Source organism: Chelmon rostratus, chromosome 10 (genome assembly GCF_017976325.1).
Source record: "Chelmon rostratus isolate fCheRos1 chromosome 10, fCheRos1.pri, whole genome shotgun sequence".
NCBI classification, from domain to species: Eukaryota; Metazoa; Chordata; class Actinopteri; order Chaetodontiformes; family Chaetodontidae; genus Chelmon; species Chelmon rostratus.
The window spans coordinates 19,233,848-19,245,862 of NC_055667.1; the positions used below are offsets into that span (position 1 = coordinate 19,233,848).

The 12,015-nt window shown below is 44.9% G+C and overlaps 1 protein-coding gene across 2 annotated transcripts in view; it reads right to left on the minus strand.

Moving 5' to 3' along the window:
• Positions 1 to 3,311: 3,311 nt before the first annotated feature.
• Positions 3,312 to 12,015, minus strand: part of LOC121612594 (protein bicaudal D homolog 2-like) — a 42,839-nt gene continuing 34,135 nt past the window's right edge. The window contains exons 10-11 of one of the 2 annotated variants that reach the window (XM_041945589.1): positions 8,903 to 9,134; positions 3,312 to 5,590 (exon numbers count right to left, since the gene is read on the minus strand). In XM_041945589.1, the coding sequence (XP_041801523.1) occupies positions 5,588 to 5,590; positions 8,903 to 9,134 (235 nt within the window). In that variant the 3' untranslated portion in view covers positions 3,312 to 5,587. Of the gene's footprint in view, positions 9,135 to 12,015 lie in introns of both variants that reach the window. The other variant, XM_041945588.1, reaches the window with a different exon arrangement.

Genomic DNA, 12,015 nt, shown 5'->3' on the forward strand with positions numbered 1-12,015 from the left:
AGAGCAGAGGCCCGGTGCCCCCGTTGGTGCCTCCGAGTGCCTGTCAGCCCGTCCGGGGCATGCTGGTCCACAGAAAGCAGAACACCAAACAGCCCCCTGGGATACATCCTCTCCTCCGCTTCCCTGGGGCTCCTCCACTCATAACCGCAGAGCAGAGTGAAACAACAGCTCTCACAAGGCGGGGAGGAAGGGAATGAAGGGGAGAAGGGGGAAGGTGAGGACAGAGTGAGATATGTGGAAAAAGACAAATAGGAGAGTGGCAGATGAGCAGCCCTGCTGAAGGATAGGTGCGAAAGTCGACAGGGATAAGTGTGAGATGAGCTGCATAGTGCCTTTTACACTTATCTGAAATCCTTGCGGTGTAAATGCCCCAATCTGATGACTGATCACACCCCAGACTCAGGTGCCAGTCCTCGTTCGTTGCCTCCTTTTCAGGTGCAAATGAAAGCCTCACACTGATTGAATCAACACCTCATCTGCGACTTGTCGCAGACGATACTGCGGTAACCTGGCATTTTGAGACCACACCAGCAGTTCTGTGGAGATAATGCATGAGTCACAGATGGGAGGACACTCACACCCTGCGTCCAATGTCAGGCCGAAGGAATGTTTGAATGCATCATGAGGCTGAGCTCACGCTCCACAGGTCGTAAATTTGTTAACATCCTCAGTGGTATTATTTCTGCTCCAGTGGAGAACACGTCTCTGTGCGTGCCTGTTTGAAGCAAGTCCATGTGAGGCATGTGTGGTGTTGTTGATTTAATGCTGCTGCTCCGGATCAGCTGATCAGGCCTCTCTGTCCCCTCAGGCTCCGCGTGGATTCACCACATGACAGCGCTGGCTGATACGCATAAAGGCGACTCTTTGTAAGAGAAAACACACACACTGTCTCTCTTTTAAGGCCAACGCCAGGCCTTGAAGTAACTTTCAAGGTTTCAGGCTGCTTATGAAGACGTCAACAACTGTGTGATAGGGACACCAAGTGGTGAAATTTAATATTGCATCAGCTGAGATATGAGACAGCTGCTCTGCTGTATCAGCCCCCCCGCCCCCATCCACGAGTATAGCCACAACACCTGCATATTAATAGAGCAGGACTGATGCCATGGAATGAATCCCACTGACCCATATTTTCCTCTGCCAGTCAGGTCCCGGGTGGAGAGGATATAAGAGGAGACTGCCTCCAACAAAGGCTCCACTGTTGCCACAGTGATGTCAGTGAAATGACATCTCTTCCCCCTGGCTCTCATTAATACGCTGCCATTCAAATTCAATCAGCGGGGCATATGGTAAATGGCGACTGGTTTCGCTGTATAGCGTGGGTATCGTGATGATTAAAGAAACTGATTCCAGGTTATTCTCATCCTGAGAGGACCAGGAGGTGTTCATGTTGTAGCATCATAACTGATAGAAGGTTACAGAGCATCTGTAAAATCAGCAACTGGGCATTCATTTTCACTTATTTTAGCTGTGAAGTCTCTATTCAGCTGCATTATGGGAGGTGTAGTATCCAGTGTTTTTTGGTGCTTGACCCACACCAGGGAATAAAAGTTAGAATTTCTCAGCTGCTGCAGCTTCAGTTGGGGCCTTTCTTTTTTCAGTTTGTCACTTTTATGTCCCATCAACTCGATGGAGGCGCAGCACTCACTTGCTGCAGCAACCATTTAAAACCATTTTTTGTTGAAGTACCTTTGGGAAGGTCCAGTTTGCCGTTATGGTTCATTCAAGATGATAGTAAATCTCTGCTAAATCTCTTAAAGGGCCAGCATACTCCATCTGAGCTGTTTGTCAGATGGTCAAATAGCTTCGGAAACCCCCTACACCTTCACCTTTCTGTGGGATTAGTGAGAGCTGCCTCTGACCATTTATGTAATAAATAACAGATGGTTGCCACTTTGTAGAGTTTCTCTGAATTTGAGAGGAATCGTCTGTTAGGGCCAAAAAGGAGAAATGGTTTAAATCAGAAAGACACCCTCGTCCTTTTATGGTGTGGAACTGTGTCAGAGCGGTCTTCATAAGAGCATTGTTTGTAGTTTTCAGGACAAGTCAGCTCATTTTTGTTCGAGTCATTTTTAAATCAGCGAGTCCCAGCCAGAAGTATGTGCACCCCGGGGGGTGTCTCTGCAGCTGCCAGGGGATGTGTGGGGAAACTGTGGAGCAGCCTAGCTAATTAAAAGAGGAAAATAAACACACAGATTTCACACTGGTGAGAGGCTTATCTTTGATAAAGAATTTGTCATAATAACCAGTAAATTGCCAGCTGCAACACGTCGACTGCACAGGAGGCATCTCTAAATAACCCGAGTCAGCTGTAACACCTGAACATCACATGCTGCGATCGAGAGAGTGTGAAAACTAGTTAGAGAGGAGAAAATTCAAATTAGACTTGATCAAACCTATAGGGGAAAAAAAAACAAATCTAAAAACGGACAATTTCAGGTTTACTATGTCTAAAATTTACATTTAACGTCCACTTTTATATAATTAATATTGTTAAATGGCGTCCAATTTAAAATCAGTTCAGTTTTAGAAGAACACATGTGGAACATGGTAAGTGGTGAATGGTGAATGGTAAATGGTGTCGAGGAGGGGAAGGGTAGCTTGATCTCAGCTGTGATGAGGGGATTTATCTTTAAAAAAAGGTTGGGAACCACTGATTTAAATCATGCAACAGTATCTGTGCCTTACTGGTGTATCCTAATAATATGTTCACCCTTTGCTTCTCATTGCTAATTTAAGAGGACTTGTATTTGCACTTGCACATCCCACGATACTCACAAAAGTCCAGAAGTATGGGTTGTTTTTAAAATAGCCCGACAGTATTTCTCCTCTATTTTAAACGACTAGAACAAAAAAAAGTGACTGCTGCATTAATTGGGCAGAGCACCGGCCTCCAGAGCCTGGACAGGAAGTGCCGGGTGCACCAAAGGTCGAAAGCAAGCGGCTTCCATCAGTGCGTGGGTGTGTCTCCAGAAGGAAGGGAGAGGGGAGGGGAGGGAAAGGAAATGGGAAACGGAGAAAGGCCGAGGCGGGAGAGGGAGGAGCGAGGTTTAAGCGAGACAGCAGAGGAAAGGACGGGGAGAGAGAGAGGGGTTGGATGGGGGTGGGGGATTAGGTGCTGGAAGTTTTGTGCATTGTGTGAAATGTGATCATGTCCTGGAGCCGCTCAGACAGCTGGGAAGTTCCCCTGCCCCTGACTTCCAGCTGGGAACACTCCGAGGAGACACCGGGGCTGCAGACCGTATACTTCCCTGCTTAACCCTTCATCTGCTGCTGTGCAGGAGCTACAAATAACAACACTGAAACGCATCGGAACTTAAGTCACATTTATTGATTTTAGCCAGTATGACTACCTTTACACAGACATACCACCTTCCCTACTGGAAACAAACAAACACTTTCATAGGTTTAGTTCAGCAGTAATACATCAGACTCAACTCTTTGTCTTCTCATTTTTTTTTCCTCCATATTTTGTAACACCCTGACAAAAGTTTACATGTTTGTTTTCAATTCTGTGTAAAGGTCCCATGACTGAGAAAACATGCATATGACATTTAGCTGTAATCAATATGCCACTAATCATAATGCACATTATTGATAAGAATACAGTACTGCATGACAATTCAAATAAATACCAACATACAGGTGAAGTCGTTATTTCATATAAAGATATCAAACTCTCATTATGGATCAATACTGAAACACAATATGACAATATAAAGTTTGCACAGCTAAATTTATTATCACAATGCTATCGCTTCCAGCAAACAGAAAACTTTGTCATTTTTTTTAATGTAAAACAGCATCTGAATTGCACTTTTTAGCTTCTCATCCATATTGGTAACTTTAACGCCTCAACAAACAAGCTTTGGCTGTAATGGCACTATTCAAGCTTGTTGATGCTTACTTTGTTTTCTGTTTCCTGAAAACATAATGCTCAAAGATGATGTAAAAAAAAAAAGATTCAAGAGTAATAAAAAAAAAACAACAAACAAAACTCAAATTGGACAAAAAGAAAGAGAAAATGCGCTCTCTGCACATTTTTTCAACAATACTATTGATATCACATTACCTTCACCAAACAATGCTAGAGATACGTAGATGTTTCCAATAGTACACTGATCTACCCCAACACATTTCAGGTGCTTGGAGCATTTTGTTCAATAACAGGAGGCCAAAGGGACTTCTTTTGGTTCCCAAAGTTTGATAAAAAAAACAACCTTTTCTTAATACCCCTGAATTTATTGAGTGGATCACTGACCCGCAGAATTCAATACAATTTCAGTTTTATTGAGCTAATTTCAAAACTATCATCTCACGCATGCAGACGGGGGAAAATTCCCTTTGCACTTATTGCTGCTCACAGTCATTTTGAACCCAAAGTCCTCACCTATAAAAAAGAAAACATAAAACCCTAGTCTAAGATTCTCCCTCGAAACAATGAAAGGCACTACTGGTCAGAAACGAAGAACTAAACGAACCAAAAACAAAACCCCGGCGCTCGCACGGGCAGCCACGGCCCGAACTACGTCCTCCTCAGTGACGGCTTGTCTTTATTTCCGAGTCTTGATTCTTTTCAACCTAAACGGTGTACCAAGATTTGGCACGATAAACGAAGAGAGAATGAAACAATTCCAATTTGGAATTTAATCGTCGCACTTGCAGAGAATTCTGAAAGTCAGTGATCCTCGGTTCAGTTGAACGCCCTCGGTAAGAAGCTAGGAAAAGCGTACCCCACGACACTCGAATTTTTCCCAAAACACAACTTACCTTTTTGAGTCAGAGCGTTGTCAAGTTTCATTGCGTTATTTTGAACTATTCCTAGGAATAATAAATACATGAAAAAACCCCAGAATTTGATCACCCTGGATTTTTTGTATAGAACATGGCAGTAGAACAAACACAAAAGAACAGCATAACATATGATGTAACAAAACAGATTAAAAATGATTATTTGATGGATAAAATCTTGAGGATAAAGTCGTAATAGTAGGTTTGTGGAGCCTTTACTTAAGTAAATAGTTTCTGTTATTTAGGTTCAGATGATTCAGGAGGACTTATTATCTTATAGTCTTATAACCTTACTCACAAACCATAGTACTACCACGCTTTCCTATAGGTTAATAATATCTGTTATACTCCTATATAATGAAAGTGCACAGATTAACAAAAAACAATAAACTAAAAAAAAAGAAAAAAAAAAAGAGGTGAAACCAGACAAAACAGCTTTACTTTGAGAAACAACCCCATATCCCCTGGTTTATCATTGGAGGGTCAGATTAGCCAATCACAACCTCTGGTCAGAACTGCAATCAGTTCATTGGCCCTGTGAGAAATTGGCTTCCAGCAGCAGCAGCACGCACAAGTGAGTGTCATTCCGACAGACGTCACATTTTGAAAGGAGTAAGAAGGAAGTAGGACAGTTGATTTGACTGGAAATCAGTGTTTTCGTTTAGCGTTTTTGTTTGTTTTTTCTCTTCAAGTCCAAATGACCTATGAGTGCTAACTCTTTTTTTCGGCGAACTCAATCAGCAGTGAGAACGGGCCTCGTGTTGGGTACTTCGTCATCCGCGCAGAACTACTGTAATTACTGCAAAATGGAGAAACAAACAAATGATCAGCGTTAGCATTATTTGTCAATTTCCGGGTGACTGTTAACACGGTCAGCGGCTGAGTCCACACAGACAAAGCAGGCGGCGGCTGGAGTTAGTCAAAGCAACAGAAGCCATGTTAGGAGCCTTTTCTGTCGTATGGACGGCGTCTCTGAGGAGCTCGATGTGAAAGCGCATTCACCACAAACTGTCTTGCGGATGCAGCCGGGAAGCCAATGACTCACGAGTACCACGACCTTTCATTCATAGGACAGAGCTGAAGCCATATCCCGCCGCCCGGGTCAAAAAGGGAGAGGGGTGTTTCTCAAATGCCATGCAAGTTCATGAAAAATGGGTTATGTTTTTGACATGCAGGCTGACTGTAAATCAGAAACGAGATGCGTCATGTGCAGTAAAACTTAAAGGTGAAGTGGGAGGAGCCTGCAAGCAGAGGTAGGAGGAGCTTTTTAGGTGGCATGCTGTTATGACACCAGATAAGCCAGACATCGATTTCAAACTAGATGGAGCCACGTGGGGATTCATTTATCTCGGGAGAGGGGGGTCTAGTCACGATCACATCCTGTGTATCTATCTACTGCTCCTGTATTCCACAGAGCCTATACAAGGGGACACGTTAGGGGCTCAGCTAATTTGAATCAATGCCTCTCTGCTCGATTGAGCAACCAGTCTTCAGTTTGTTTTGTTTTTTTTTAGTTTCTCCCTCAGGAAACCCCTGGACTCATTTCTCCTCAGTATCAGAGTCCGCTCTCGGCCAGACATCTGGCTTTCTTCACCAGCGTGTCTGGCTTTCTTAACTCCGCTCTCAGGAGCTGGTTTACAACAGGAGGAGTTCTCCCTCCTCTACTCCCCAAACCTTTTCTCAGTCAGCGCAAACTGATAGAAACAGAATATATCACACTTGTAAGTTAAGTGAATCTCAAACTTAAGAGTGATCGACCTCTACGGAGGCTGCTTTTTGTTTTTTTCTTTTTCCCTAATGTGTAGCCTCGTCTCCATGCTGTGTGCCGTGGCTTATGGATGCGCACTCAAGCAGGGTTGACTGCTGATATTTTCCCATCGTCGGAGGAATAATTAAGCTCCCTCTCTTCATTTTTGAGAGGAAGGAATACTGTAGTAGGATCCTGCAAGATTATAACCTGAACATGATCATTTTAAGAATATAGAGTTTAATATATAGCTTAGTGGTAGTAGAAAAAGCATCATTTTGAGAAATCTTGCAGGATTTCCTAACATCAACCCTGCTTTTAGCATCATAAAGCTAATGTGTCTATTATCCACAAGCAGTACATGGATATATTCAACACAAGCCCCACTTATATTTTTTTTCCTATTTGCGTAATGCTAGCTTGCAAGGGGTTAAAGCTATTGTGGATACTAAAACACTACGTCGCTTTGTCCTCACACGCCAAAATGAACGAAGAAAACAAAAGAAGTGAGTGACCCTCCTTTTGCAAAGGTTAAAAACATCATACAAACATGAGGGCCCTCCACGCTGAACGCTCAAAAACACACAGGCAAAAACATCGGGAGCACGTGAGGACGTTACCTGACAAAAATATTCAGAGGGCAATTTTCCCCACAATTCCTCATTCTAGTTAAAGGGTGAGTGGTGATGCTGGGGGAGCAAGCTGCTGACAATCTAAAAGAGAGAAGGTCGTCGTGGCGACCGAGCGACAAGACACAGATTAGAGACATGAGGAAAGGGTTTTCAGCCACATGACGACACAGGAATGACTAGAGAGCTCTGGGCGATCTCCCAGAGACAGAGAGCGGGAGAGAGGGGAGAGAAGGGAAAGAAGAGTGACAAGTTGAGACACGAGGACAGGGCTTTACATCAACAGATAGATAAATATAGTATCAAGTGTTTGGGTCGACAGGCACAGGTTTTCGTTTGAAGATTCTTTATCCACATGCGGATGCCGTCTCGATTTGTGCTCTTCTAGGATTTGCTCCGTATTTAAAAAATCATCTTTGATCAAAACTATATTGTATTTCTGTTCACAGTAATCATTATATCCATTTTTAACAGAAGTAGGAACCTGAGGCACCTATGCTGAAGTGCACTTAATTTGGGTGTGGAGATCGATTTGTCAAACTTTCCTCCCCTCTTACAATATATGGCTCTGAAAGAATCCATCGCGACGTAATGGCTCACGTGGAATAGCCCTCCTGTATTTCGCCAGACACCAAATAACTCCCCTTTTCTCACAATGTAGAGCCCTGTAATACATGAGTTCGTCTTGTACCACACACCTGACGACAGGAAAAAAATAATAAAACAGTTAAAAAGCTTAAAAGCGTTTTCAGCTGCGAAGCCATGCGATTCTACTGACCCTACTGTATTGGTGTGCTAGCATCACAGCTTTAAAATGATCCTGAAATAAACACCTGCGGTCACAGGTGCTCCTTTTCTGCCCGAACAACCGTCAGACCGGCAGCCAGCCCACTTGTGAATTTCAGTGTAGAATCCTACTGTGCTCCCCTTGCATGGAAGCAGGGGGAGATTGCATATTTTTGTTCCTTTATCTTCAAAAGTTCCTTTGTCTTCAAGTTCCTTTTTTCCTAAAGAGTGACCTGATTGGACAGTGGGCTGCTGTACATGGGTCAGTCCTGGGGAGGGCCAGGAGAAGGGGGCTTTTTTTTTTTTTTAAAGGAGCACCAATGCCGACAGAGCCAAAGAGCAGAGGATGTCATATTTAGTCACAAGACCGTCAGATTGTCATCCTCTTTACAAGACCCCACGCCCACAATGTGTTACTGTCACCAGGCAATACACTCAGGGGGCCAGAACGAACGAGCACAAAAGCTGCCACCTTTTACATCGTACGTACAGCACCATGACAGCGGAAAGAATAGACACTCCATAATATCCACAAAACCCCCAACATAACCGGGGCCCTATAATCCACATGCCATATATGTCTACTACAGTCCAAACGTCTAGTGCACACTGTACATATATCTGCATTCCCCTAAGCGTTTACACTAGCACACACGAGCAGCTGGTTAGTCACACAGCAGTCCCTAGAGGAGCGCAGGCTGGCCAGGGAGCTAAGCGAGCGAGTGGGGCTCTTTAACACTAAGGCAGGGAGGGTCTGGCCGGCGGGCCCCCCTCCCCTCTGTACACAGCAGTCTGTTTTTTTCCGTTTCCGCACTTCTTAGCCGCTTCAGTCGCAGTAGATCTTGTACTTCTCGCTGCAAAAGACCACGGGGCCTCCCACAATGCCATTGGGCATGACACTGTTGTGCTCTGGTCGGCCGGAGCCAGAGCAGGTGAGACTCTGACTTACGTGGGGGTTGTTGGAGGTGCCGCTGGAGGCCTTGCTGCGGGTCTTGGCCCGGCCGGAGTTGCCTCCCCGGCGGGTCTGCTCGTGGTCGAACTCCAGGTCTTCCAGGCGCTGAGTCAGGGCCAGTTTCTGCTGGATAGCCATGCGCAGGAGAGAGTTGAGGGTCTTCTTCTCATCCTCCGCTGCCGCCAGCTGCCTCTGCATCTCATCCAGCTGAGTGACGTACTCGTCGCAACTGCAAGGGAGAGAGGAAACTGTGAAGTCAGGTACATGTACGGAAGAACGTCAGCAACATGTTTTCACACAATCAATACTTTCCTGTGTTATACCACAAGGGGGCGCTGGCAGACCCACTAATAACAAATAGGCTTTGCATCATTGGAGCAAAGATTACCTGGCTTTTTGCTAGATTTGCATAAATCTATTGCATACATGATGTGCATACCTGAGCTGCATGTTTGTGAGACTGACACGACCAGTTCTGAAGACTAAAACAAGTGAAAATGTTGCACTTGCATTGTGACCTTTCCCCTGGTTACACCCCTGGGTTTGTTGCCACCACCAGGCGGAGCTATCGCTCCACACAGCACAGACCTAATGGACTTGCGTAGCTCCTGCATTAATAACTTATGACTTCATTGGCCATTTCTGTCCCTTCCACCAAACTTCGCAATGTTCTCAGCTCATTTTGAGTAATTTGATCTGTCCACAGCTGCCATCATTTGATGATGCATGACTTAATACTGTAGTATGCTTGATTTTTTTTCATTCTAAATACTAATTTTTATTGTTATTATTCAGCAGGTTTAATTTTCCATCTTATGCTTTCTCTTCATTTGATTTTCCTCCTTATTTCAAATTATTTTTAGTATTATTATAAAGTAGATTTAATTCTCCATGTTATTTTGCATTTTTTCTCCCTGTTTGCATGTTCATTCTTGTTTTTTTTTATGGGAAGCATGTGGTGCCTGTATGAAGACAGCTATACAAATAAAGCTTTATTGCTATCAGCAGTAGTAAATGTCATTCTACCTTTGCTGAAAAATTACTTACAACGTTTTGGGTTTATATGGCTGCTGTTACAAGGTATGAGTGCCATTCGCCAACAGGTGAGGGTCTCACCTGAGCGTGGCTTACGGCTTCTCTGAATAATATGAGGCGTGTGTGTGTGAGGCGGAAGTTAAGAATAGATCACACACACAAAGGATGAAAGCATTAACCCACAGGTCACCGAGAAGATCCTTCCTACGTCACCTGAGGAACAGGCCGAGGAGGGGAGTCAGAGAGAGGAGGTTCACACCTGATCGCCACTTACTCCGACGGATTGAAACTGGATAACTTCTCACAATCGCTTCCATCTCCCATCTCACATGATGGCTGTCTGCCTGCTGCTCAGTATCACTGGGTGCTGCACTGCGGCATTATCACCTGTTTCCCTGTGCTCTTGGATGTGTGTGTCTGAAGCTGGACAGGTATAAAAACTGGGTCACCAAAAGGGATTTTGAGGTGTGTGTGTGTGTGCGGGGGCGGAGGGTTATATCTCCACTCTCCATCTGCTCTCCTTGTGCTAGCCTTTCATTTTCACGCCTTTCTCCTTCGCCAAACCTTGTCCGCCCTTTTTTCGTTACCTTGCTCTCTCATTCATCCCTCTTTCAATCACGTCTTCCCTCCTGCTCTTATCTTGGCTCTCAGGCCTTTTTTTCCCCTCCGCCGTTTCCTTGCTGCTGTCTCCATCTGTCTGCCTGCCTGCATCAGTCGCTTTCTCTCCCCCCGTCTTGATCATCCCTACTTTCTGTGTTGCTGACAAAGCATTCTGAGTGACATTCTCCAGTAATGACTGACACGCCTGTATGAAGGGAGGGGTTGGTCGTGTAGCGTCTTATCCTCCAACGATGCCACACTAAAACCGCTCAGACATAATTCAGCAGGTAGGTAGCCTCACCTTTCTCCCTTTACTCTGGTATTAAGGTATATTTACTTTATTTGGGAATGGCCCAACCTGTGGTGACATTACACAAACTTTTAGACTGTGAAAGGCCACAAGAATGCAGAACTCTTACTTATGCCATGCCATCTGCTGTATTCTAATGTCTGCAAGCTATAACTGTCACATTCTCAGGAGACATGTGAGCGCTAATGTCTGTTTGCTCAGTGGCTGCTTGAACTGCTGCACTATAAAAAAAGCATCCTACTTAGATATTACTTTATTGCTGACTCATAGATCATTTTGTGAAAACAGGAGAAAATCTGCCTGTGTGAGGCGATTCTTGCCTTGTTTCCAACCAAAGTTAACTTGCTTCGAATACTTTCTGGATTGAAGGGTGATTTTGTGATCGTTATCCTGGCGTCTTGTTTTGAGAGCCAGTAACCGCATAGGTTTGTGCTGTGTGTGGTGCTGCACGTGGATTGTGCGACACGTGAACTCTGGCCTTGCCAGACCACCATACAAACATGAACCATACCCTCCCCTCTTGTGTATGCAGTTTGATTCCCAGTGGGACACACACCCAGACAATGAGGATCAGTGCTGCTTCATTAAACCCAGTATGAGATGGGGGGACGACCCGGGAGGGAGGAGTGGGGGGGGCTGGTGCGCCTTCAGATGGTTCAGCCACTCTTGCATGGGGGGTCGAGAGGGTTTTTTCCCGGGAAAAAAAACAGAGGAGTCTATTCCAGGGACCGGAGGGATACAATAGGAGCCTTTCTGGGCTGCTGATGGGGTGTGGTGGCACAATGGCTGAGGGGGGGCAGGGGGGCGGCTGCTGGCCTTTTGAGGATGAACAGTCATCATATTCACATCACTGACAAACAAGCACTTTATCTGCATTTTGCTGTGATAACAGTAGCCAATGTCACTTTTGGTCACACAAAGAAAGTCAACTATTTCAACGTTCACGCAGACGTGGCTCACAATCAATAATGCCTCCGACGCACAGACATGACCTCTTCAGCTGTGGCCTTGTCTGGAGCTTGATTGGTCACGGTGGGACCAATATCACAGAGCGAGCAGGGAGGAGGAGGTAAGAACAGAAAGAACGGTGGAAAGGGAATACAACTAACAACAGAGCAGCGGGATGATTGAGGGTGTAAGTTTGAGGAGAAAATGTGACTTGGGC